This window comes from Haemorhous mexicanus, chromosome 3 (assembly GCF_027477595.1).
Source record: "Haemorhous mexicanus isolate bHaeMex1 chromosome 3, bHaeMex1.pri, whole genome shotgun sequence".
Taxonomy (NCBI): domain Eukaryota; kingdom Metazoa; phylum Chordata; class Aves; order Passeriformes; family Fringillidae; genus Haemorhous; species Haemorhous mexicanus.
In genome coordinates this window covers 12,719,538-12,744,394 of record NC_082343.1, presented here as the reverse complement: position 1 = coordinate 12,744,394, position 24,857 = coordinate 12,719,538, and the positions used below count along the sequence as shown (strand labels likewise).

Below are 24,857 nucleotides of genomic sequence, written 5' to 3'. Positions count from 1 at the left end.
TGTAGGACTGTTCTTTTTTTAATCCCAAGGAACAAGTATGATAAGAGAAGCTGTTAGTGAGATGTACTGACAGATTTAAATATCTTTAAAAGATATGCAGTTGCCAAGTTGTTTTCTGAAGACTTTACAGTATATTGTGGTTGTTTTAAGGATTGCAAACCACAGTTTAAAACAGAAGGTGGCTTGAGAAGGAAATACCTGCACTGTTGTTCCTTTTTGTTTCCATTGTCATCAAGGAGAGCTACTGATTGTTTTTTAGCTTGGAGTGTGCCATGTTGAAGGACCCCATTTAACACTAACCAGAGCAAAACTGCTCAAACCAAGCAGAACTGCCCAGGCTGGACTGGTGTTCAGTGGCTGTTTTGAAGGAAGCCTCCTGTTTTGCTTATACAGGAGGTGTTTGACTTAACTGTTGTCCCAGTAGCGTAAAATTGGTGTCTGAAAGTTTTACTTCCCCCCCCCCCCCCAACAAGTTAGACTGTTGTAACCCTCTGCTAAGACCTGCAGGTGGTGCAAGTCATCTTTTGGAGATAAAGGAATCCACTTATTTCAGTAGTCTGTAATCTGCAGTGTGTTGTTAATCTGCATGGATAAATGGAACACAGAGTTGAATCAGCAGCCCATATTAACTATTGATACAGTAACAGCAGAAATTAAAGTACATGGTGTACATGCTTCAGATAAAATGATGTTTACTGACAGGAGCAGCTCCTGATGAGAACTGAGAAAACAGAGGCTCCTGATAGCTGCCTGTCTTGTAAGACTTGGGGTTCTGCCAGTATCCAGCTGGTTTTCCTTGATTAAAAAAATAATTATCAGTCATAAATATACACAATACAGCCCTACTTCTCCTGTGTGGTGTGTTCAGAAGACAAGTACATGAGGTTCTTGCTCCTTGTCTCATAGTCAGCATATTTGAAATTAAAATGTAGTCACAGAGCCAGCATGTGCAAATACAAGTATTAATTGCATAACCAAATTGACTGCAATACAGCAGGCAGCTTCAGTATGTCATGTTTATTCTCCAGGTACTGGAGAGTCTGAGGAATGTGGCACAGTGTAAAATAGAGCTTATTCTGTTATGTCCTGAGAAGAGAGTTCATGCTGAATATATTTAATTTTTTTTTCTGTATTTGGGGTAAACTCTATCTGACATTTATACACACCATCAATAAAAGATTCCAGCTCACCTTTATAATGCTTTATGTATACTGTGGTTGAACCTCTTATGTGCCTGTGTCCCATGGACAAGGTGCAGGGGGTCTCAGAGGAGTTGGAGGCTGTACTCAAACATCACTTGCTCTGATCCAAGCCTATTTTGAGCTTTCCTCCCGTGTTTCTAAATACCATGCTGCATGGAGGCCACATTGTAGAAACAAATCCTGTCTCTGGCAGAGTCAGCAAGTAATACATTTGGGAAGCTTGAGGTGAATAAAATGGCTAGAAAGGTAAAGTTTCCAATTTTGTTGAACATTCTCATGCATCATGAATATTTAAGTAGCAGATTGTTTAAAACATAAAGAAAACCCAACCCTAACTTGTTGCCTTGAGACAAGAAGAAGAAACATAATCCAAGGCCCTGGCTCTCTTGCAGCACCTTGGGTGAGGCAAGGGGATGGTCAGACTCTGGAATGTGTGCTCAGAGAGGTGAGGGGATCTCTGTTCTTGCTCAGTGTTTGGCTGAAATTAGCCTTGCTTTGAGCAAGGGCTGTAACCAAAGGCCTGCTGTTCCAGTGGGGATTGTTCTGCTGTCAAAGTTTCACTGCTTTTGTGTTCTAACCTGTAGCTGTCCCTGCAAAGCAGTGCAGACAGGCTTTGTTGCTCTTGTTCTGGTTAGCAGCTCTGCAGAGACCTTCAGTGCTTGTCAGGACCTCTGCACAGCCACAGACTGAGCCCAGGCAGCTGCCTTAGCAGTGTGTGCTGGCCTGTGTCCTCATGGAGGGAGAGGAATGTGTGACCAGCTTGGAGGTTTGTCTAAATGACCTCTTCAAAATGCATTTTGGGCACTGGGAGTGCTCCTCCTGCCTCTAGGGAAGCTTCTGAAATACAGATTGAATCTGAGCAGATTTGAAGACAGAAATGTGATTTCTTATTGTCATGGAGATCATGGTGCAATAAATATTTCCCACGAAAGAACTTGTCATTCCAGTGACATGAAAATGGTATTGGCTTCCAGTAAGCCTCGAAAAATGTCACCTTTGTCATTCCAAAAGTTACCATCACCAAGTTCCCTAGAGAAATGTTTGGAGCTTGTAGCTCTCATTGCTTCTTCTTTAACCCTCCTCACCTATGTTTACTGCTTCCAAAGCTACTAATTTACCTCTCTTTTCATTTGGGTGTGCTTGTAAGACTGAGTTTGCCATTGAGTGCTGCCTAGAGACATTAAACTGGATCTCTACTAGTCAAGCACACATCACACAGGCCATGTCTCTAGGAAGGAAATCCCAGGCTATCAAAACCTCTCCAAAGGCTTAGATTGTTGTGTTGTAAAAATACTTATATTTAGTTTTCTTGTCTGAGGAGCTGAAAAAAGACTCCTTTTGTGACACCTTCAGGTGTGGGAAAGACAGTGTTGGTGTTTGTATCCTGCTTGTTTGTATTCTGTTGTCCAGATAGTTTGTCTTCTGGGTCAGGGATCAGCAATCAGTGTTGCAGACCTGTAAATTATAGGTGGCATTGAGTGGTGCAGCACTGGAGCAGGTAGTCATACTATCTCCTCATTGATACTTCCATCTCACCCACTTCTTCCTGACAAGTCCTCACTTGGTGCAAAATAAATAGAAGGATTAAGCTTTTAGTCATTTCTTTTGTGTCTGAGTTTTGAGGCTCAACAGAAATGAAAATTAAACTAAAATTTGATTGAAATGTCAGATTGGTTTTCACACTTGTAAGACACGATGAAACTGCTATTTATTTGGGGAAATGTGAATCCGTGGCTGCCATACTGTTCTTTGGCTCTCATCCTGCCAAAATGAGGTGGATGGCACTTACTGCCATAGTTAGATTTTGCTTAGAATCTGTGTTTGGGTATTCATTCCATTAAGTTTCCATTATGGGTGGAAACTTGATATGTCCTGTAATAACCTGAGGTTTGTAACAGTGTGCTTGGTAGTCACTGTTTTGAACACTGGATACAGAAATATGGGTTGTTCTCTGTGGAAGAACAGTGACCACATTACTGTTCCTGCTTTGCTCAGTTTATGTCCAAGAACATTAGAAAGGTGGCATGTCAGGACACTGCAGTGGAAGCTCTTGGCAAGAAAATTTTGTCTTGGCTTGTAATTTAATTTCATTTATCATGTGTGAGGATTATAAGTCTTTAATGTTTTGTTGACATACAGTTTTGAGTTCTTCAGTACAGAATGAATGCAAATGAAGAAATACTTGTTTTTCGACAGCTAAGAATTAGAACTTTCTTCAGTATGCTCTGAGTTTGCACAAGCTTAAAGAAATGCACAGGTTAGCAATTTAAAAGGGTACTAATGGTGATGGAGTAGTGTAATAAGTGTAACCTCTTAATTTTAATAATGTATGGAAACTTGTAATGAATAAAGCACAAAAAAAAAAAAAAGAAAATACCTTTTCCTCAGCTGACTCTAGTCTTTGAAGACCATGCAGTAATACACTTTTATCACTGTATCCCAAAATGCCATATTTAATTAAAAAGCAAGAATGGCAGAAAACCTCCATGGTTTAAGGCATTAAGCTGGGAAACAGCCTCTGCTGTTTTCCATCTTGGGTTGCTCTGGCAGGTTTTGGGTGGAGCAGTTTCACTCTGTGGGGTTAATGAAGGTGTCCATAACTGGGTGGTATTTGGTGAGTCCTTGCTCCATCCTGTTCATTGTTCTTTGTTACCATATAAGAAATGGAGGTTTATTAGGAATTCCTAAAAGATCGGCAGTTGTTGTTTTGTCTCCAAGCCTAAATACTGTGTTGTTCTTGTCTTTATTCAAATTAGGATCTTTTTGCCTTCATGTCCTTGACACTTGCTCACACTCTCTGTGCTGTTTGTAGGGTTTCTTGGGTCTTCAGGATGTAGTGTGAAAGTTTTTCATTTGTTTTTGACTCTTGTGCACCATGCAGCAGCCTGTGGCCCTGAGTTGTTTCATGGATGGCTTGCACTTAAAATCACTTTAAATCAAAAGGTTCATTAATGCTTCCCTGACTGTGGACTGCCACCTGTTCCCTTGTAATTGGCACTGGTGTTCCTGTAGCTGACTCCTTCATCTTTTGATGGGGAGTTTATCATGCTTAAACAACCAAAGGTGTTATGTTGGATAGCAGATAATCCAGAAAAACTCTGCAGTTGGCAAAAGGGGCACTCCATGACTCCTACTTCCTTTTTTTTTTTTTGTTTCTCAGCTAAAGATCAGTTTGATTTGGCTTGTTCACCTGATGAAAACTAGTCCATGAAAAAGTGAGGAAAGTTGTCATCCTAAATTAATCCTTTTGCTCCTCTGCAGCTGGTCCACGAGCTGCTATTCTCATGAACATCCAAAGTGCAGGTCAGCCAGTACCAGAAGCCAGGATTTGTTCAGATTTAATAATCTGACTTGAGCTTGCTTTCTGCTGGTACTTTGACTGCTTTAGAGACTATGCCATTTGATTTATGTTGTGAGTCAGATTGCCAAACTTGCTGCAGGAGGATAAAATGGATATCTGCCTATCCTTGGATTGGAATAGTGAATGTGTGAAATGGAGCTGTGCACTACCATTGCTCAATAAACCTGCTGCTTTCCTGACAAATTAGCTGTGAAGATGCTGTTAGAATATTTTTAGCTCCTACAGAAAACAGACAATGAAAATTTTATGAAAAAGACTATATGCATGGAAATAAACATTGGGAAGACAAAAAATACATCTCTGACAAAGATTTTGGGAGATATTTCTTGTTTTATGAGCTATCATCATATCACTTTTGTCTGTACAGTTCCTTGAGGGCAAGAGACTGCTTAGTCCAGCAAGATTGCAGTGGGGTTTGAGGTGGGAAAGGATTTGCTGTGTTGAATATTCAAAATTCAGCTTTGCTGATACTCTTTTTTTTCTTCTATAAACATGCATGTTTAAAAGTTGGGAATGCTTGTTTATCATTCTGTGAAGTAATGTGTTACTATAAGGTGATAATTTCCCCTTTTTATGCCAGTTCCTCTTCTGGTAAGCTGTTTAATTCATTAGGGGTAATAATTTTGTTATTCCTTATCTGTGAAAGAGGAGGGGAGGGGAGTCAAATCTCTTTAGTTTTGTGCTGTTACGTAAAACTAGTTTGAATGGCAGTTCTTGGTAATAATTTAAAAGTACTTTCTTCTTATTTAGCAAATCCAGCTTTTGAGAAAAGAAGGTAATGGTTTGTTTTCCTTGTCTATCAGTTAGATAGTGACTGCTACTGTATGTAACACACCCAGGCTGAGGAGTGGGAAATAAAAGACACCTGGTTCTGGTTTGAGGCGTGACTGGGGTGATTGTGTCAGTGCAGTTTGGATGAACAGGTGTATGAAAGTTTCTCCAGAATCTAGACAGGAGCAGCACTCCTTGTTTCAAATGCTCTGATATTTTCAGGATCTGAGTTTTGTAGAGCCAGGGCTGGTCTGCCATTGGAGTGTGGAGTAGTCCCGGCCACGAGGTGGTGACAGGGAGATGTCCCTGTGTCCCTGCTGCAGGGCATAGCTGGCCTTCAGGCTCACCTGGAGGGAAGCAGTGGCAGCCCTGGCAAGCTCTGGTCACCTCCTGCCTGCAGAAATGCTCCTGCAGGTGCCCTCTGCACTCCTGTGAAACACAGCTGCCTGCAGCTCCTGGCCGTGGGCAGGGTGCTGGTTAATGGGCAGTGCTGCCAGCCTTGCCTTGTGAATGAAGGAAAGGTGATTCTTCCTTCTTCTCCTTCTCCTCCTTCTCCTTCGAATTTCTGTGCCTGCCTCCCAGTCCTTGCTCCTTAGTTCTGGCTGGAGGAGGCCAAGCAGAGCTCTGCTGCTGTGGTGCTGCTTTATTTCATGTTCTTCAGCGGGATGCCAGGCACTCACTTCCCTCAGGCTCTGAAAATATTGCTGCAGTCAGCTTCAGGAGCAAAGTCTTAATTGCATCAAATGGTACTTTGCTGACAAGAATTAAGACCAAGTATTTTATTTTTCTGCCGAAGAATTGTTTTCTTCTTTACTCTGCTTGACCTGCTGAGGTCAGAAAGTTCATAAGCTCTTGTGCAAAAATAATGAATTATTGGTAACAGCGGACTTGGATAAGATCTTGTGAGGAAAAAACCCCAATGTTATTTTAACTGATTTTCCTGTTAATCCTGTCTTATTTTTTATTCTGATCTTATTATCTTGCCTCATAGTCAATACATGCAGTTTACAATGCTTGATTTCTGTAAAAAATTTTCATGCTTGATTTTTATAAAAAATAGTTACTTTGTGCCTGGTACTCCTGATAGAATCCCAGGGCTTTAATTTGCTCTCTAGCCTTTGACATAATACTCAAATAGTGTATTCAGAAATTCATGTAGGATGGTAAAGAATCTGTTGCTTCCCTGATACATATTAATTTTATGTTATATAAATATAACTGATATAGAGGAGTGTGAACTCTGTTTATTTGGAAGACCACATTTATTTGAATTACAAAATTTCTCTGAAAATGGACTATTCTGAAGTTAGAAATATCCATTATTGTTATCCTGGTAGGATGGTTTAGGGACTAATTAGGGAAACTAGAAAAGGCATGGGACTGATATTTGGCTGTGGCTTTCTGTTATATTGTTTAATATTACAGGTTTAAGAGCAGAGAGCCTGATCCGTGCAGCTGCTTAGAAGCACACTGTGTACCCAGAGCTCTGGAAAGTGTGTGCAGTTTGATTTCTGTGGCTCTCCTAGGGTCTAAAGCTGCTCTTCAAACCTTGCACTCCAATTTACAAGGGATTATACTTCAGCAGGGCTGTGAAAACCAGGATATTCATGGACTCTTCAAGTTACATTTAAGATTAAAGGACAGTAGGAGTGGGTTCTGAGGACCTGCACTGTTACAATGGAGTGAAAGACAGTTGTTAGTGCTCAGTGCTTTCTGAGGGCTTCAGATCCGTGCCTGCAGACAGATCCTTGGTTTAGTTCATTTAAAACTTGGTGGGGAGAGTATGGCAGGCAGAAGAGCAGTGGGTAGCAGCCCTGCCTCACACTTCTCCTGGTGGCAGTGCTGCTTTCTGCCAGCTTGGAAGTGCTGCTGGGACTGGGGCTTGAGGGCATCATTTCCTAGCCACTCTAGGCCAGCATCAGGACACAGCTGGGCTCGTCCACAGCTGGCAGGGCCACCCCAGGGTGAGGTGGTTCAGGGGAGCCAGAGGTGAAGAGCAAACCCAGCCACAGCAAATGAAGATGTATGTTTGAGGAGGGGGCTGCAGCTAGGAGCATCCCCCTCAGTGGCAAGCTGAGGTGGCCACAGGTGCCTCTCCCAGGTTTTGTTCCTCTCCCAGGTTTTGTTCCTCCAATTGCTTCGTGTCTGGGCTGTGGACAGAGCAGGACAGCTCCAGCTGTACCCCTGAGCCAGCTCCTCTTTGGTCTCTCTGACTTCTTTGTTTCAGCAGAGGGGAAGTTTTGGTGGTCTGTTTGGGTCTAGAGCTGTGAATGATTGAAAATCTTTTAAGAAGCTGCAGAGGTGATCAGAGTCCAAGGAATGCTGTCATCTCCCTGGGGTGACAGCATTGTCTCTCTAAGAACACAGGCATTACAGGTGAAGTGTGAAGTGCATCCCCCTGGGGCTCTTTGTTCCTGGTTTGCTGTTTCTGTTCATCTACTGTATGATACAATATTTTCTCGTTTGTTAAAAGCCTGCAATTTCACATCCCTCACATAAAACTGTAACGCACTTCAGGTTCTGGATTGAGGAAGAATATACATTGTTCTTCTTCACTGTCATCTTCAAAGTTTTCTTTTGTAAGCAGCTATCTTTCAGTTTAGCTTTTTGAGGGAGTTTAGGTCGTGACAGTGGTTTTCAGGGAGGGAAGCTGTGAAGTAATTTGATAATACAGAAACATTCAGAAACTGAGGAAACAAAACCAACTTTGTGCTCACATGGCAGGAGGAGGCAGTGACATGTTCAGGCAAGGGTGGGTGGGAAAGGTTTTGAGCCATTTAGCGTGGAGCGGAGTCCCTGTGAAGGTGCAGGCTGCTCTTTTTTTGGCAGACAGTAGGAAGAAGTCTTGAATACCTGGGCACAAGCCTCCCACGTGGGTGTCTTGGGATTGTCTGGGTTGTCTGCTTCTGAATTATAGGCCCTTGTGTGTCCATGCAAATCTGGGAGAGCTGGAGGAGAGCTTGCTCAGGTGAACAGCTTGTGGTACTCGGACACAAGATTTTGGACCCTGGATGATATTGTATGGCCAAATTGGTACAAGTTCATTAAAAGAGCAGTAAGATTCTGACCCCTTGCTTGGGATATTCTGTCTCATATGTGAGAAGTGCTGGAGAGGTGTGTGTGCAACTCATCCAGAAAGCAACATTCTGAGTTCTTGGAGTGTCAAAAACCTGGATTCAGATCTAGTGTCTTCAAAGTACTGGAGGAACTGGTGCCTGTTGTGAGCACCTTCCAAGGCTGTTCCTGTGGCTTGGGTAAATGTTGCCATCACCTGGAGCTGCCAGAAACCAGAGCAACTTCTGGCTGTGCAAAGGCTCCAACATGAGCTAAGTGGGGACTGAGATCAGTGATCCTAAGCCTATGATGTATAACTAAAATAAAATGGCTTTTGGTGGTATTAGTCTCTCTAAAGCTGCTGGTTCTTTGTTCCTCAGGGTTTGTGTTACATTTATTTCTCATTGTTTGCAAAGACTGCTCTAGTTTCATTTAAAAAAGTCTTTTCTGCATAACTAAGCACTTCCAAAAGCATGTGTGGGTTGCCTAGCTATTTTGCATTATTATTTCTTCGTGCTTGTCTGAAAAATTTTGGATGTTATTTTTATGAATGCATGCAACAGCCCTGATTGTCTGAGGCAAAATGACCTGGGATGGTCAGCATGATTTTTATGCTGCTGTGTGCTGAATTACTAAAGTAATTTTTAGTTATCAGGGTTCAGATTTCTGGTTTAGGCTCCCATGTGCCAATCTTAGGTGTCTGCCTTAATGCTTCAAAGGCTGTAAAGCATACTGAAGTTCTTGGGCATGAAAAGAGCTTTATAAATTTAAGGTCTCTACTGAGGGAGCAAACTGGATTATGGCTGATTTTTGGGAGAGAGATGATTGTTTAGGGAACGACTTGGTCACCAGGAGAAGTTTATAAAGGGAGCTTAGAGGACAGTGCCTTGCTTATTTCTGGTTAGAAAAAAAAAAATTCTGGTTGGAAAAAAAGAATTTGAAGTATTTATCTACTACAGCAACTTGCTGTAGTCTGGGCTTCTTCCAGGGTGTTAAAATACTGTGTGCCTTGTGTGAAAAAGAAAACCCAATTAGAACAGGTAAGGTGGTGGATATCATTTTACATGTCTAGGTTAAGCATGTCCAGGGAGGATTTGCTTTGGCTACATTGGGTTAAGAAGAGATCTGAGTTTGAAAGAAACCTGAGGGAAACAAAATAATGGTACCTGAGGTGTTTTTCCACTTTCCTTTGTATAAGGAAAACATGAAATTAAACTGATACAGCTGTGCATATTCTGAAACTTGTGGTGAAAGTCTCAGTGTATTTTAAAGCAGTCCTTAATATGCTGCTTTTGTAAGTAGTATTTCATGATTAAAATTCTGCATAATCAAGTAGAACAGTTGGACAGGAAAGTTGGTCCTAATCTGCAGTCAGAGAAATCCTTTAGCAGGCAGAGAATTTATGCTCTTCAGAAGACTCAACTGTTAGATAGTCAGGGGAGTTGCAAACTTTAAAGCCTTCTTAAAAGTAAGGCAGCTTCTCCTGTAAGAGAGGGCATTCTTAGTTTATTTCAGTATTAACACTTTTCCCCATGTGTTATGTGGAATTCTTAGTACAGTTTTTTCCTGAAAACATCTATGAGTAATTGGGATTTAAAGTCACTACCCTGAAGTAATAACTAAATATTTATTACTCATTATTAAATATGAATTAGTGATTACATATGGATCCCAGTTTCATGAAATGATAGGAAAAAACCTCAGAGTCCTTTTTGTGAGCAGACGTGCTTGAGGGAAGTGTTTTCTTTTGTGCATGGACAGAGAGGTGCAGAGCTGTCCAGGGTTTTGTAGGATGTTGGTGGAGGAGAGGTTAAAACTCTAGGTGCTTTATAAGAAAACTTATTGCACACTGGTTTGTTGGGTTCTTGTGTTTTTGGTTGGTTTTTTTTGTTTGGTTTTTTGTTTTTGTTTTGGTTTTGGGTTTTTTTTTTTTTTTTTCTCTTTTGGTTTTTGGGGCTTTTTTTGGTGCTGGCCAGTCCTGCTCGGGCATTATAAAGACTCTATTCCTTCTACCTGTGGTCTTTTATTTTAGTCTGTCTAGTTATTATTTCTACACTCAGAATTCTTTTCTTTCTTCATAAAAATTTATATACGAATCTGGCATGGCTAGTGTTTTTCTGTTAACTTAAACTTTGATATTCTGTGCAAAAATCTAGAAATAGAATTAAACCCTCCTGACAACATCTGTGTTGAGGCACCTTAGAATGGTGATGAACATTGCTGCACAGGTGTATCCAGGGAAGCAGCAATCCCTTCTGATGTCAGATGAGATGCAGACATCAGTGAAATGGAAGCAGTGTGTCAGGAAAGTGTGTGACATATATTAGATTGAAAAAAACAGATTTTTGTTGTCTTTTCCTGTGTGTGTGTGTGGTACATTGGCCTTCTGTCAGAAGCTGGTTCAAGAAATACCTCCTATTATCAGTAAAACTGGAGAAAAGATGGAATGTTTTGAGTTGGAGTCTGGAATAACCAGCAGAAACGTGGAGATGAGTGGGGCTTTTCCTCTCTCTGTCTCCCAGAGCACACTAAGCCTAATGACACTTGTGAGAGCACAGAATTCAAAGCTGGTAAACAGCCAGGGTTGTGCCTAGCAGGAATAAAAGGTGGTTACTGTTTCCAAATTAAAGAAAAGCACTTGTGCTGAGTTTCTGTTACATTTGCTGCAGTCTTGTTCTCTGGTTTTGCAGATTTAAATAACTGTTTTAAAACAGAGATTTCCTTTATGTTCCAGTGTGGTTTCACTACTTATAATTGTTTCTGTTATCTTGACTGTGCTGCCTTAGATCTGTGGTGGAAAGTTTTGCCCTATTTTCCTTTCCTTTTGGCTGTGTGGCAGAAATGAGTTATCTAGTGTTGTCAGCTGTTGTTTGGTTACACTTTATTGGATTTTTAAAATTTGTTTCTTTTTGTATTTCCTTCCCCCCCCCCCCCTTAGTTGAATTTTATATTAAAAACAACCTGTCATCTGATTTCATTATTTCTTGTGAGCATTATTCATGGCTTATGGTTGCATTACCTTTCTATTCAGCAGCCTTCTATGTATTCTTACAGAATATTGTTATGCAAAATATGGCATGAACACAAACCTGTCAGATGTATCTTTGTGGTTGGCAAATGTAGGGGGGGAAGATAGAACTGTACCAGGAAGGTCATGAAATGTTAGTCTAATTATCATGGTTTTGGCAGAGGAAAATTGTTCATGCTGATCAGAGAACTCTTTGAACTTGTCGTTGTGGACAAAAGAGGAGGGGGAAAAATAAATTAGAGCTTTCAAAATGCCTTTGACAGGTCTTATCCAAGAGGCTGTTGAACAAGCTGAGGGAGACGTGGGATGAAAGTGAAGGGTTTGTTTGTGCAAAAGGCACAAACGGGGAAAAACCTCTAGATCCTGGTGAAGATAAGCTCAAGACTACACAAGCTGTGCTTGAGATGTTCTTGAATGACTTAGAGCAGCTCTGCAGAATTTAGTAAGTTTTCAGAAGTGATTCTGTGCATTTATCTGTATGCTAGCATTACTGATTTTCTAAGGACCACTTGGAAGAGAATCTAAGTTCTCTGACTTTAAACATGAGCCATGAGAGGGCAAGATAGCATCTGGTCTTGATGGTGAACTTGAGTTTTGCACATTCTTGCATGTGTGAAATTGGTCATCAAAATAAGAAAAAAAAGTAGGTTTTTTATATATGAAATTTCAAAGTTGAAATCATGGAGTAGTCAGTAGTTTAAGCAGGTTGGATAAATCCAGAAAACTCTTGTTTCCTGCTGCAGGCAGGAATGGTATAATGGATAAACATTCCAAATGTGTCTTGCTTTCTTCCTGGTGCTTTTTTAAAGTGAAGAAATATTGAGATTTTTTTAAAGTGAAATAAGGTGGTTTTAAACCAGAAATTCATGCCACTTTCCTCATAATAAAACTTGAAGGTATTTGCAGCTAGTTCCTCTTTATGGGTTGATAGTGTGGTGGTATTTTGATAATGGAGAAATAATGAATAAGTTTACAAATATTGCATAGTACCTGGGAAGTGAGAGGACATAACATCAGGGCAGTACAACCTCCTGTGTGTTTGCCATGACTATACCTGCTGAAACCAAGGAAGGTAACAGTAGGAATACATGGATTTGCTAAATGGAGAAGTTTATAATAAATCCTACTTTGTTTTTGCCAAAGGAATTGTTTCCAGAGTACAGGACTAAAAATGACTGAGCTGCTTGGTTCCTGTGGGGAGGTTCATGTTGGCAAGTTGGTTCCTTCTCTAATCCCTTAGGGGGGAAGGAGCACATCTAGTTAGTGGGCTCATTTTTAGGCTCTTAAGCAGTTGTATCAGGTATCTTTAGTTTGATTCAGTTCTTATTGCTTTTTTCCCCTCAATATTTAAACAATATCTGGTCTTTAAAAGCTGTGGTTGGTTGCTGGTTGCTGCTGGCACTTCTGAGAGAAGAGTTTGTGCTGTGAGCCCTGAGTGAGGTGTGCTGGGTAAATGGAAAGGATTTGTGACAAACATGGCAATGTATCTGCTGTGATGAGATTGTGTAGTTCTTGTTATTCCTCCAAACCATTTGACAGAAGTCTGAAAGCTAGAAATCGTGCTCAGAAATACCAACACCACCGAATTGCTTGGCTTTTATGATGTTTCTCATACAAGTCCTGTTCTGTGTTCTTGCAGTAGGTATCTTCAGTGTTTTCCTGTCTGTTTCTGACAAGCTCTGTGTACATGATGAAACTTTAATGTTTCTTTTGGAAGTAAAGCACCCTTATGTGTCAGTAATGCCAGTCTCTCTATTTATGTATTAAGGCTGTAGTTGAATGGATAAATGTAGAGGTAGGATCCTTCTCTCATCTTTTTAATTGATTTTTTTTTTGGGTATAATAGAGAAGATTCACTGGAGTGTGGGGGTAGAATACTTTTTGAAACAGAAGGAATTTTTTGTATACAGAAATGTACAGACCTGTCCAGGGCTCTCTACCTCTTGTGTTGCTTTAGCCAAAGCCTTTGTTTCCTGTCTTTGCTAATTACCTGAGGCAGTGGACTGTGTTAACCCCTGTGTAGTGTTGCCAGTGTCTGGCACTCTGCACAGCACTGCAGTGTGTAATGTAGAGATTACTGCTGTCAGAATGACAAAAAAATTGTCATTTCCAATGCAGTTTGCAAGTGCAGATGTTACTGTAATTGAAACAAATGCATTTTTCTGCCAGTGAGCAAACCAGCAGGAATAATGTGGTGGAAGCTGTCCTTTCCTTGCTTGTATGTCCCTAGATAAAATTAACTTCTCTGCTGAAGCAAAGATATTGATAGATATTACTAACCAGAAATCAGCACAGGATGTAATGTGGGGAGGTCTCTGAAGGAGGGAGAGCTCTTCCCTGGTGTTCTGAAAGTGTGATCAAAGAACACTGACCTTCCCAGCATTCCAAAATTAACAATTTTCGACTTCTTTTTTTAACTGCAAATGCAAAATGTGTAGAGATGGCAATATTAACTGATGCAAAAACCCCCAAAAAAGTATGAAAATGTCCTTGCATTCTAGTGGAGAAATACAGTTTAATGCTGTGTCACTTTTTGTTGAGATTTATGCTTGCTTTGAGTGATTAAAAGAATAATTATTTCACTATTTTAAAGCCCCCATACCTAAAATTAAAAAAAAAAAATCTAAACAGGAAAAAACCCCAACAAAATACCACACCAAAATGTCAGGGAGCAACAGCAAGGGAAGGCAAGCTGGGAGTCAGGGGTGACAGGGCTGGCAGACAGTACCCTCATTGATAAGAATGCAGTCCCCCAGTGCCTGCCACGAGGCAAAGAGTAGTTTGGAAGTAGTTGGCATGGATTTACAGAGGGAAAATTGTGGCTGGCTAACCCAGTAAGCTTCTACAATAGATAAAGTAGGTGGTTGGATCAGGGAAGAGGAGGAAATGTTGCTTCTTGTGGCTTGAGCTGTCGCTGTCTCCTGCTACATCTCACAAAGCAGGGGCTAGGTCAGTAGAGGATCACTGATCAGTGCAGTGTGGTGCACTGAGAGCTCACCCAGCTGCCAGGCTCAGGGGCTTGCAGTCCTCATGGAGGTCAGTCACAAGGGCTCTGTTCCAGGGATTGACACTGGGGCCATTCTTGGGGATACCCAGGATGTGCAGCTGGCTGTAGCTGTGGCCCTGCTTTGAGCAGGGGTTGGAGTGGTTAGTACCCAGAGGTGTCTTCCCATCCTGTGGTCCAGGCTTGCACGGCTGCACAGTGTCCATGGTGGCCTTGACCACAGGGAGATAAACTCTGCCAGCAGTGGGGGTATTTTTCCTGCTAAATACCTCTTCTTCCACAGACTACTGGAAGACTTTTTTGCTAGTGAAGGGAAAGGATTAATCTCAAAGTCAGTTCTGAGTCAGCTTTACCTACAGAATAGATGTTGGTATTTTCACTTGGAACAATTGCAAACACCAGCAATTGAACTCCAGTGCTGTTCATTAGAAACCCTTACTGTTCAAAACTACAGAAGCTTGACAAGGGTTAAATCTCCTTGCTTTCTCAGCTCATGTGTTGTCCTGTTTTCATTTGGTTTTGGTTTTTTTTTACCAGGGAAGCTGGCTAGTGGATACAGCCACAGAGAAAATACAGATAGAAACTGTCAGATAACTGGTGACATAAAAGAATTACAGATCATGCCCTGCTAATTGTGGTTTTGAATTTCTCATGTAGGTTGAATTTGGTTGAAGCTTTTGTGATGGATCCAGAGCTACGTCAGTGCCTTCAGGAAGATCTGTTACGTCGCTTTCCAGACCTCAACCGGCTGGCAAAGAAATTTCAGAGACAAGCAGCAAACTTACAAGACTGTTACCGAATGTTCCAGGCTATCAATCAACTGCCTAATGTTGTACAAGCTCTAGAGAAACATGAAGGTATTGCTACCCCCATCTATTCCCAATGTTTTGGGGTGTACTGATGATGCAAAGAGATTTCCAAAAATTTGATCCAAAGATTTTCCAAATCTTTTTTTCTCTGTGTGCTTTTGTTGCAGGAATAAAGCTTAAACACATTTCAATTTTAAATGAGCTGAAATTCCAAAATGCCAATCAGATGCTTAAGAATGTTCATAGCCAAATCTTTGCAGGAAAATGTATTCCAATTAATGTGTAGCTCAGATGCTTGAACTGTTGGGTGGTGGTGTGGGAATCTTTGACATGGACTTGTCTCTAGGAATTCCTGACCAACTGTTTATGTGCTGTGATCTTACAAACAAGATGCCATTCATACAATAGTGTTGTCATCCACTTTGGGTTGTAATTACACACAAAATCCCCCCAGTTTAAGTATTAGTGGTATAACTCAAATGGCTTTTTTTAAATCATAATGCTCCTGTGTTTGATACAAGTAACTTGGCAGGATTTCCTCCAGTCCTCATTAGTAGGAAGCACAATGCTGTGAGAAGCAAGTCTAGAAAGTACAAAAGCTGCTATTTTTTTTTCCTTTTCTGTGTATTACCAAGAAAATGTAAAATATGATCAGCATTCAATTCAGCAATAGCAGTTCTAACCTAACAGAAAGCTCATGTCTACTAAAGCAAGCACTAAAGCCTGAAAAACAAATGTTGTTTTAAATGGTATGGTTACAAAAATTTCTTTCCTCTATTTGAGTAGAAAATAAAGCTACCCAGTGTCTTATACTTTTCTGTACTACAGTTTTGCAACTTCAAGTAATGAAACTTCTACAATATTAATCTTAAAATAAATCAATTTTTGGTTATTGTCTGTGTTATTTCCAAGAGCAGTTAAGATCTGAAACTCTGAAGGAACTGACAGATGTAACTCTTTTGCTTGTTTTTGTTTTTAAAGAGCTGTCAGTCTTCAGCTGCTTCAGTTGTGTCCATTTTGCTTTTCCAAACAGACTCTGGTTGTTTTAGCCTTGACATGGAGCTCTTGGATTCCCATCTTATACTGAGGTGTTAGTTCAGAATGCTGGCTTCCTGTCTTCACTTCTTTTTATATTAGCTGCCATTTGGATCAGCAGAGTTCCTGTGTCATACCCCTGGGGTAGGAAAACAATTCCATTTTTAGAGTTTTGAGGAGCAAGCTGTGTAAGGCAAATGCTAAGCTCACCATATGGAAAAGTTAATAGACTGCAAAAGGTTCTTCCTGTTCTACACATGAATCAGTTGGACTTAGTAGGGCAATCACCAGCAGTATATTAAAGATAGTTTAAAATAGGTAGTGTGTTATTTTTATTTTTCTTTGTACTTGTGCCACCTGTTCAAAGTACATGAATGGTCTGGTAATTTTCAGTGTACATGAGTGATTCAGACTGGATCTGGTAATTTCTCTGTTTCTGACTGTACAGAATGTTGTGTCTCATCAAGGGGTGGAAAGTCAGAAAGATTTTTGACAATTCTGCATATGTGCCAGTTTCAGAACTCCCTTGCCTATGAATGGCTGTGGGGATATAGAGCAGCTATGGGGATATAGAACAACCACAAAGCCATCAGCTGTGACTGCCTTTCCCTCAAAATGAAGCATTGTTTTGTTGAAGTCCTTGTTTTTACGGATGATGAAAGCTGAGGAGGGGGGTGATGAGTGAAGATGGCTTTTTTCTGGTTTGGCCATAAGAAGTCTGCATAAGATGGGAAAGAACTCTGAGTCATCAAATCATTTTGCTCTAGCTGGCAAAAGGAGGGAGCAGTTGTTCATTACTCAGATTGCTGGGGCATGAAATTTGGGTCCTTACAAGGTTGCTGTCTGCAAGAATCTGCTGAAGCATCTTCCTCCCCATCTCAAACAAACACTCTTTAAGTCTGTAAATATGCAGGAATTATGTGCTGGGTGTCAGGTGTGTTTTTACCATGCTGTATACAGTGACTGAATATCCCTTACTGCTTGTTTCAGTCCTGTTCTTTCCCAGACTGTTGCACTGGTGTCTTACAGCCTGTTGTGATCAAACTTGGCTGTTTCCCATCCTTTGTCATATCCAACTGATTATTCCTTATTCATAGTGGAAACACATTTATCTATCAATGTGTCATCTTACTCAGCGTTACATTTTACTTCATTTCTATTAGCCCAGTTTTCAAGGTGTTGATCTATTTCTGATTTATCTTATTCCAATATAAGCTATTGATAGCTTCCATATTGTATATTTTAGTGACACTGATAAGCAACCTTCTTTTCTGCATTAATATGAATTCACACATCTTAAAAAGATAAATGCTTCTGTGAGCCCTGGAGGAACTGATGTCCTTTCAGCTTGTTCATCTTTTGCAAGTGGGTGATGTCCTCTATATCTGCACTCTTCTCATGGCATAAACTTTACACTTTGGCACCTCCTGTGACACCATGCTGAATGCTTTAGAAGAGCCCAGATTAGGTCTGCAGAGTCCCCTTTGTCTCAGGCATTCAGTGTTTCAGACAGATGTTGCACCATATGGGTATTATCTACCTGTAGGAAACCTATACTATATTTCCATTGTTCTTTTCCTTTTATCCCACTTCCCATTGCACTTAATCATTGGGATTTGTCTGTTTTGCCTGGATAGAGCAGTGTCATTTTGCTGCCAGACTAACTGTGTGTTTCAAGTCTGAAGATTAGTGTTTTATTTTAATTGCCATACAACATTTTTAAACCATATTAATAGTCAAGTCTTTAACATGTGTAATAAACACTAGTCTGTGCTTCAGTAAGTAAATTATGGTTTAAATTAAAAACTGCACCTGGGCACAGATAGGCTCTGTGATCAATGAGCATCTCTGCTTTTGATGGTGCATAGCTCTATTAGCTTTTCTCTCAGTGGTTGCTTTCCATCCTAATAATGTTGAGTAGGTGCAAAAGAGCTTTTTTTTTTTTTTTACTATGCATCTTTTATATGAGTTAATGAATACAGGTGCAAGACATGTTGGAGTTTAATTTAGAATTTTTCAGTGGTGTTTCTTGCTCATATTCTTGTAATGCCAGGTCTTTTAGGAAAAGCATGTGCAAGTAACTTTTGTGAACCCCCATTATTCGCTGACTCCACTGTTTTACTTCCTTCAAGTGCTGGATACCAAGTTTGAAGTTGGATTAAAAGTGAAAATAAATTTTGCAGTGTATCAGTTGGACCCATATAAATGAATGTATATAAATACTTCAGTATTTTATTGACTTAATAAATTAATGTGTTCTGATTTTAATATATTCCAACTTTTGAATGTGGCATCTCCCTATAGTGTCCAAGGTGTGCCCTTCAAGTTTAAGTAATGAAATGGCATCGCAAAACTTCCCTACTCAAGAAAACAAATTAAAATAGCTTCTTTAAGTTCAAGCACAATTGTTTTCCATTGATTCAAGAATATTGAAGCTCATTTCATTGTGTGTGCCATGTATACTCTCAGCTGGAGCGCTGGGAACTGCTACGCCCACTCTGGACAAGAATGGACATGAAACTTTTTCTGCTCTTCAGTTTCTTTCTCTGTTAACTACTTTTATTTATAGGTTTGTTTAGATGTGTCTTCTTACAGGAGTGAAAAAAACCAACATATTAAGAGAGCAAGCAAGAAATTTGGAATTGAAAACAATCTTTATTTCATATCTCTTGGTTTTGAAGATTTTAGTCAGCAGAAAACTCCATTTTTGCAAGTTCAGTAATTTCTCAACAATGTGTAATTTTTTTCGCTATTAATAGATGTTCGTTTAGAGCTTTCACTTTAAAAGTTTGAGGCACTGGGGAAGCAAAAAGGCATGGTAGGAAAAGAAATCAAACCAAACTTTTTCTTCTACTTCAACTAAGAGAGGAGAGATTCACTCGGGTAATAATGTCCTCACTGTGTAACTTCTATAAATTTCTGTGGCACTTTTTCTATAAATTTCTATGGCGCTTCTTTTTAGGAAAGGCTAGGACTTTTTTCTTAGTCTGGTAAGAAGTTGAGAGGCTCTGGAATGTCCAGAGCTTGATTCTGTATTTCTCTGTTCATGTGCAAAGCCTTGCCTGTAAGCATTAGAGGCAGCAACATGATTCTGTACATAATTCAGTGAGTCTAAACTCATAGTATTGGATTCATTTTGTGCCATTTTTTGTAAATCATGTAGTCAATAATGCTAATCTTTCTGTGATTAAATGATAACTTGAAGTGGCTGCAAAGATGTAAACATGCATTTACTGACAGAAATTTTCCACAGCTGGCTGCTGGATATAGGTGCTTATTTGTAGCTTATGTGTAGCTGCAGAAAATACTTCCTTCACAAATTGGGCAATATCTGTGCATGTTAATTTAACTGTGAACTGCTCTTGGTGTTCAATGCTTTTGGTGTTCCATGGACTTCCAGCCAATACGTGTTCTGTGCAGTTTGACTTGGTGCTACAGAGTATCTCTGTTCATTTTGTTGCCTTCCTGTCTAGTGGAAGGAAGTTACTGTAAAGACCTGGTTATAATTGGTCTTTATATGTGCTCTTTTTTGGGGGAAAACAAAAGCTGATAACATACACTTCAGTTGCTATGTCCGTATTGTAATTACCAAATATTCCCAGTATTATGTAATACTTTATTAAGAAGAAATAAAAGCTGTGAGTGGGGGAGATAAGACCTACATTTTTTGCACAAGGCATGTCAACTTATGTGCAAGAATTGGTAATATTCAGACAATGGGTTTGCTTTTATACTGTTGTTTGTTGTTTTACTCACAGTAGAAGGGGATTAATACCCCCACTTATGAACAAAGGTGACAGAATAGGTACAAGCTTAATCAGAATGTAGATGGGATAATGCCAATTTTAGGAAAAGGTACATGTGTTTCAGTGAAATAGTCATAGCCCGTCTTTGTAAAATTAACCAGCTAAGCTGTTGTATTGTTTATCTTGGATAAGTGAATTCTGGTAAATCTGTGGGGGTTTGTGAATGATATTTTTTTGTTTGTTCCTAACAGGAGCTCACCAGATGTTGTTGTTGGCTGTATTTATAACACCTCTTAATGATATCTGCTCTGACTTCTCAAAGTTTCTGGAGATGATAGAAACAACCTTGGACATGGAAAAGGTATGAAATGTTGTGTAGGCAGGGTTTACTCAGCAATTAAAGTTGCTTATTGAGCTTTGCAATCTGCTCTATATGAACTAAATGTAATTGATCATTTGTATTAAGTAGCTAGTGATAATTTAGCTGTATATAGAAATGTATGCTGCATTTAGAAATACATGAAGGCTGTTATTAATATATCAGGGTACTCAGCAGGATATTCACCCACTATCTGAAATTATCTAGCCAGTGAAAAAATGCTTTGGGTGCATTGATGTTGTGGACCTGAAACTATTTTTTAAAGATCTCATCAGTATTAAAAGTGGAGAAGTAATTTTGTCATTTCTCTACTTAGCATTTTTAAAGTTACAGTGATATGTCTCAAATCCAGAATGTAGCCCAGGGTTTGTTTATTACTTGGGGAGTCTTTTAGGATTTTCAGGTTTTTTGATTAACCAGGGGTTAGGATTATCCTAAGTGGAGGTCTCAGCTGACTAGAAATAAGAGAACTACCTGAATATGTGCCAGACAAGGTAGTGAGGGCCATTTGTTGAACTTGTGAGAACTGCAGTGGGTTAAAAATTTTGAACATGCATACTTTTCTCCAAAGGCAGGAGCACTGCCTTTTCTTTCTTTGTATTGTGCATCTATCAACTGCATTTTACTGTTTATGGAAGGATTTGTTTGATTGACACATTGCTTTAATTTGTGATGTATGGTAATGAAGAAATTTATAGCTTTATACCAGTTACAGACCATCTGTTGATGCAGTTTGTGTGCCCTGGGACTCTGTTTTCTTTAAAAGTAACAGCTGTTTAAGCCTTCACCCTTCATAGTCCAGCTCTTGAAATTTCTTTTCAGGTTCTACTTTAAAAATGTTTTGTTGTCCTTCTAAACAGAATAACAAGTCAGTTATTTTTAGTCAAATCCCATAGAATCTGGCATGTTAAGTTTGATTTCTCCCCTCCTCCAAGGTGCTGGAAAATGTCTATAGATAAGCCAACACTGGTTTTAGCAGAAGAATAAACCTTGTCCCTATGAACACTAGAATCTGAACTTTGACTTGAAATTCCTCTTGGATTTTGAGGGAGGTCAAATAAAATAGGCAGTTCTATTCCGAGTGCAATTGAAGGATAGGTTGTCATAGCAACTAAATTATGTCAATAATCCATTCTAATATAAAAAGAAACTTCTAAGTTCAAAAAGCGTGGGATATGGTTATTCATTTACCTAGCTGTAATAAAAGTTGAGAAATTGTCACTTCCATTCCTATTTATCACAGAATCATAAGGGGCCTTTGAAAAACCATCTACTCCAACCTCCTCCTCAAGTCAGGGCAACTTCAAAGTTTGGTGGTGCTTTTGGTACAGAGCCACCTGGCAAAGGAAGTGCAGGGAAGGGAGAGGAAAAAGATGAAATACAACAAAAAGATGAAATGCTTCATCCTTGCCTCTGAAGATTTAAGTTTAGAAGGAACCGTGTCTGCTTTTGAACTCAAGAGCTGGGTTGAAATTGGTAGGATTTTTAGTGACACTCTGTAGGTTCCTTCCTAAGCCTCTGGAGTCTCTTTTGGGGCAGAAATTACTGATTCAGAAAGTTCAGTTTCCAAAGGCTTCTTGTTTTGAAACACCCCATGCTGTGTGTCTTGATTAGCTGCCCAAGTCCAGGGTAGCAGACAGATCCTGTACATGACAATTTCATTCCCTCTGGCTTCCCTTTTTGCCTTGCCTACTGCTCAGTCATTTGTTTGCATATAAATGTGCAGACAGCTCCATTTCAGCAGAAAGGAGTCTGTTAAATTGGTATATTTTGTGTGTTTGAAGTACATTATGTGAGAAAACAAGTATTTGAGATGTGTTTGTTTTGCAGTTGAACCAGACACCAACTATCACAAACAACATTGCATGACAACATTATATATGTATAAAAAATTGAGTGGGAATTATTAAGTAAATTCATTTCACTCTTTATGATCAGGAAGATTTTTTATTGCTTATGTTCATATAAATTTTTTCTTGTTATTTTTCTCTAGGTGGAAAATCATGAATTTCTTGTCAAGGCTTCTTTTGATCCTAATTTAACAGAATTAAGAGAGAAGATGAATGAACTGGAAGAAAAAATGCAGTCCTTGCTAAAGACTGCAGCCAAAGAACTAGGTAGGGTTTGGAGCTGCCTTTCATTCACATCTCCTTTGTGAAATCTTTTGCAATCAGGTGATGAAAACTGGTATAAAGAAGTTAAAGGGTTAAAGGATGTTTGCAGTATTATGTTATTGAGTTGGGCTTTGGTTGTTGCAGTACAAGCTGTTGAAAACAGAGGGAATTTTGGTTTATAATTTGCCCTTAATTTTTTTTTTAATAGTATTCCAAATTATTTCAGAAATGATCATATTTGTTGCAGAATCCATTCTGTAGAGCTGTAACTCATCAAACTCTTGGCTAAGTCTAGTTCTGTTTTACATTCTTTAAGGACCTGCACTGAGACTTCCCCCCCTTCTGTGCATTATCCTGAGTGTCCATTCTGTTTTCTTTTATGTTCCTTGCAAAATGTAATTCATAAGCAAATGAGACATTTAAAGTGTTGATTACCCTGTGCAGAAAATTCCATGTGCAGCTGATGAATCGGGCATTGAAAGAGCAACTTTAAGAAAAAGAAAAAGCCACCAACTTTTAATGCAAGTATGCCAAGGAAAATTGGCAACACTATGCTTACTTTGGGTTACTTCTTTTAGAGCTTGCGTTTTTTTTTGTTGTTTTGATTTTTTTTTTTTAGTGTAAAGATGATACCTGGATGAGAAGAAGGAAAGTCAAGATTGTGTAGGGATAGAATGAGAAATCTTGTAACAGAACTGTGTTAGCAGAAGGATCACAAGAGTAGGGGGCCTGTGCTAACAGCAGCAATGCAGAATGTCCTTGCATTTTTCAGCTTCCTGGAGAATTCATAGCAATAATTGAGAGCCTCATTTGAATGTGCAGTTTGAGAGCATTTTAAAGTAAGAGCAGAGAATGAATCCATATATTTGTGTTTGGTCTAGGTATTTCTCTTAGCTGTACAGAACAAAAGCAGGTCCACTCAATTGGGTCATGTAAGAGAGGCTAAATCATGGGAACTGAGGGCTTGTGAGCAAGAATAGCACAGGCTGCAGGACTTGTGATAATACAGCTGGTTTCTTTTTCTTTCTTTTCATCTGAAAGGTTTGGAAGCTGGCAAAAGTATCAAACTGGAGACAAATTCACAGTTTGGGCATCACTTTAGGGTAACTTGTAAGGAGGAAAAAGCTCTCCGTAACAATTCAAAATATGGAATCATTGATACACAGAAGAATGGTGTGAAATTTACTAACAGGTATGAGATGATATTGGTGGTTTTTTAAGCCTGTTCTGAAAATAATATAATTGTTCCTTTATAATTATGCTGATAAATTGGATTCCCTACAAACTGTCATGTTTTTAAATTTGTCACAGATTGAAATAGTGAGCAGGACTGGCTTAGAGTTTATGTTAAAAGCTGAATTCCCCATTTATGTTGCCAACTGTTGTCTATTTTTGGTCCTTTGACTTGGGCTAATTTCTCTGTTTTAGCTGCAGCAAGTATCATAATTGCTTTTACTGTGAGTGTTTATACAGACACAAGCTGCAGCAGGGAAAGAGCTATTTATGTTTATCACCAAATGTGACATGCAGAGTTTTGCTGCTGATTACCTTTTTTTCCCCCTTTGTTCCAAATCCTCTCTAATTTCTGTTAGTCCTGACCTTCAATTCTGTGGCACTTTTAATTGAGCTGTTAAAAAAAAAAATAAGTCTTCAGGCTAATGTCATTAAGGTTGTTTCAGAGTGTCCTTGTCTGGACAGCAGTTCTGACACAGATCAGCTATAGTCTATATTTTTTTGTTGAATTTTAGCTCCTTTAGAGCTTTTTAGCAGGAGCAGGGGCTGTATCAGTCATCAGATGTTTCTCTCTTCTTCAGGGTTTTTACACAGAGGAAACAAAGTAGAAAGTTGCATGTGCAGAATTGGTAGTAACTTAGGTTGAAGGCTGCTTCTTACCCCTCACTCAAAGCTGATGCACCTTGGAAATTAGATCCTATCTCAAGCTTAGATGGGCTAGCCCAAGGCTTTGCCCAAGTGCCCATCCTCTTCACAGCCTCATGGGCACAAGTTCCAGTGATGAATTAGTGTTTATGAAAACTTTCCTGATCAGATCTAATGAGAATTTTCCTCGCAGAAAGTTGGGATCTTAGGATCTCCTCCTTTTGCTCTGCACCTCCAAGGAGAGTCTGTTGCCTCTTCCCTCCTGGCTGACCCCAGATTCTCTCAGCCTGGTCCTTGTGTGCCACGTGCTCCAGCCCTGAACCTTTGTGGTGATCATCTGCTCCAGGTTCAATGTTGGGAAGGCAAAACCCAAAACTAGAGATGTCATCTCAGGAGTGCTGAGTAGAGGGGAAGAATGACTTTCTTAGCATGCTGAGTCCACTCTAGCTAGAGCAGCCAGCATGGGCTTGGCCTTC

The 24,857-nt window shown here is 39.7% G+C and overlaps 1 protein-coding gene across 2 annotated transcripts in view; it reads left to right on the top strand.

The window, feature by feature from the left end:
• MSH2 (mutS homolog 2) overlaps window positions 1–24,857 on the top strand; it is a 45,730-nt gene that overhangs the window by 9,225 nt on the left and 11,648 nt on the right. Inside the window, exons 1-5 of one of the 2 annotated variants that reach the window (XM_059840849.1) lie at window positions 11,743–11,858; window positions 15,078–15,277; window positions 20,262–20,371; window positions 22,383–22,506; window positions 23,545–23,695. In XM_059840849.1, the coding sequence (XP_059696832.1) occupies window positions 15,103–15,277; window positions 20,262–20,371; window positions 22,383–22,506; window positions 23,545–23,695 (560 nt within the window). In that variant the 5' untranslated portion in view covers window positions 11,743–11,858; window positions 15,078–15,102. Of the gene's footprint in view, window positions 1–11,742; window positions 11,859–15,077; window positions 15,278–20,261; window positions 20,372–22,382; window positions 22,507–23,544; window positions 23,696–24,857 lie in introns of those variants that run through there. The other variant, XM_059840848.1, reaches the window with a different exon arrangement.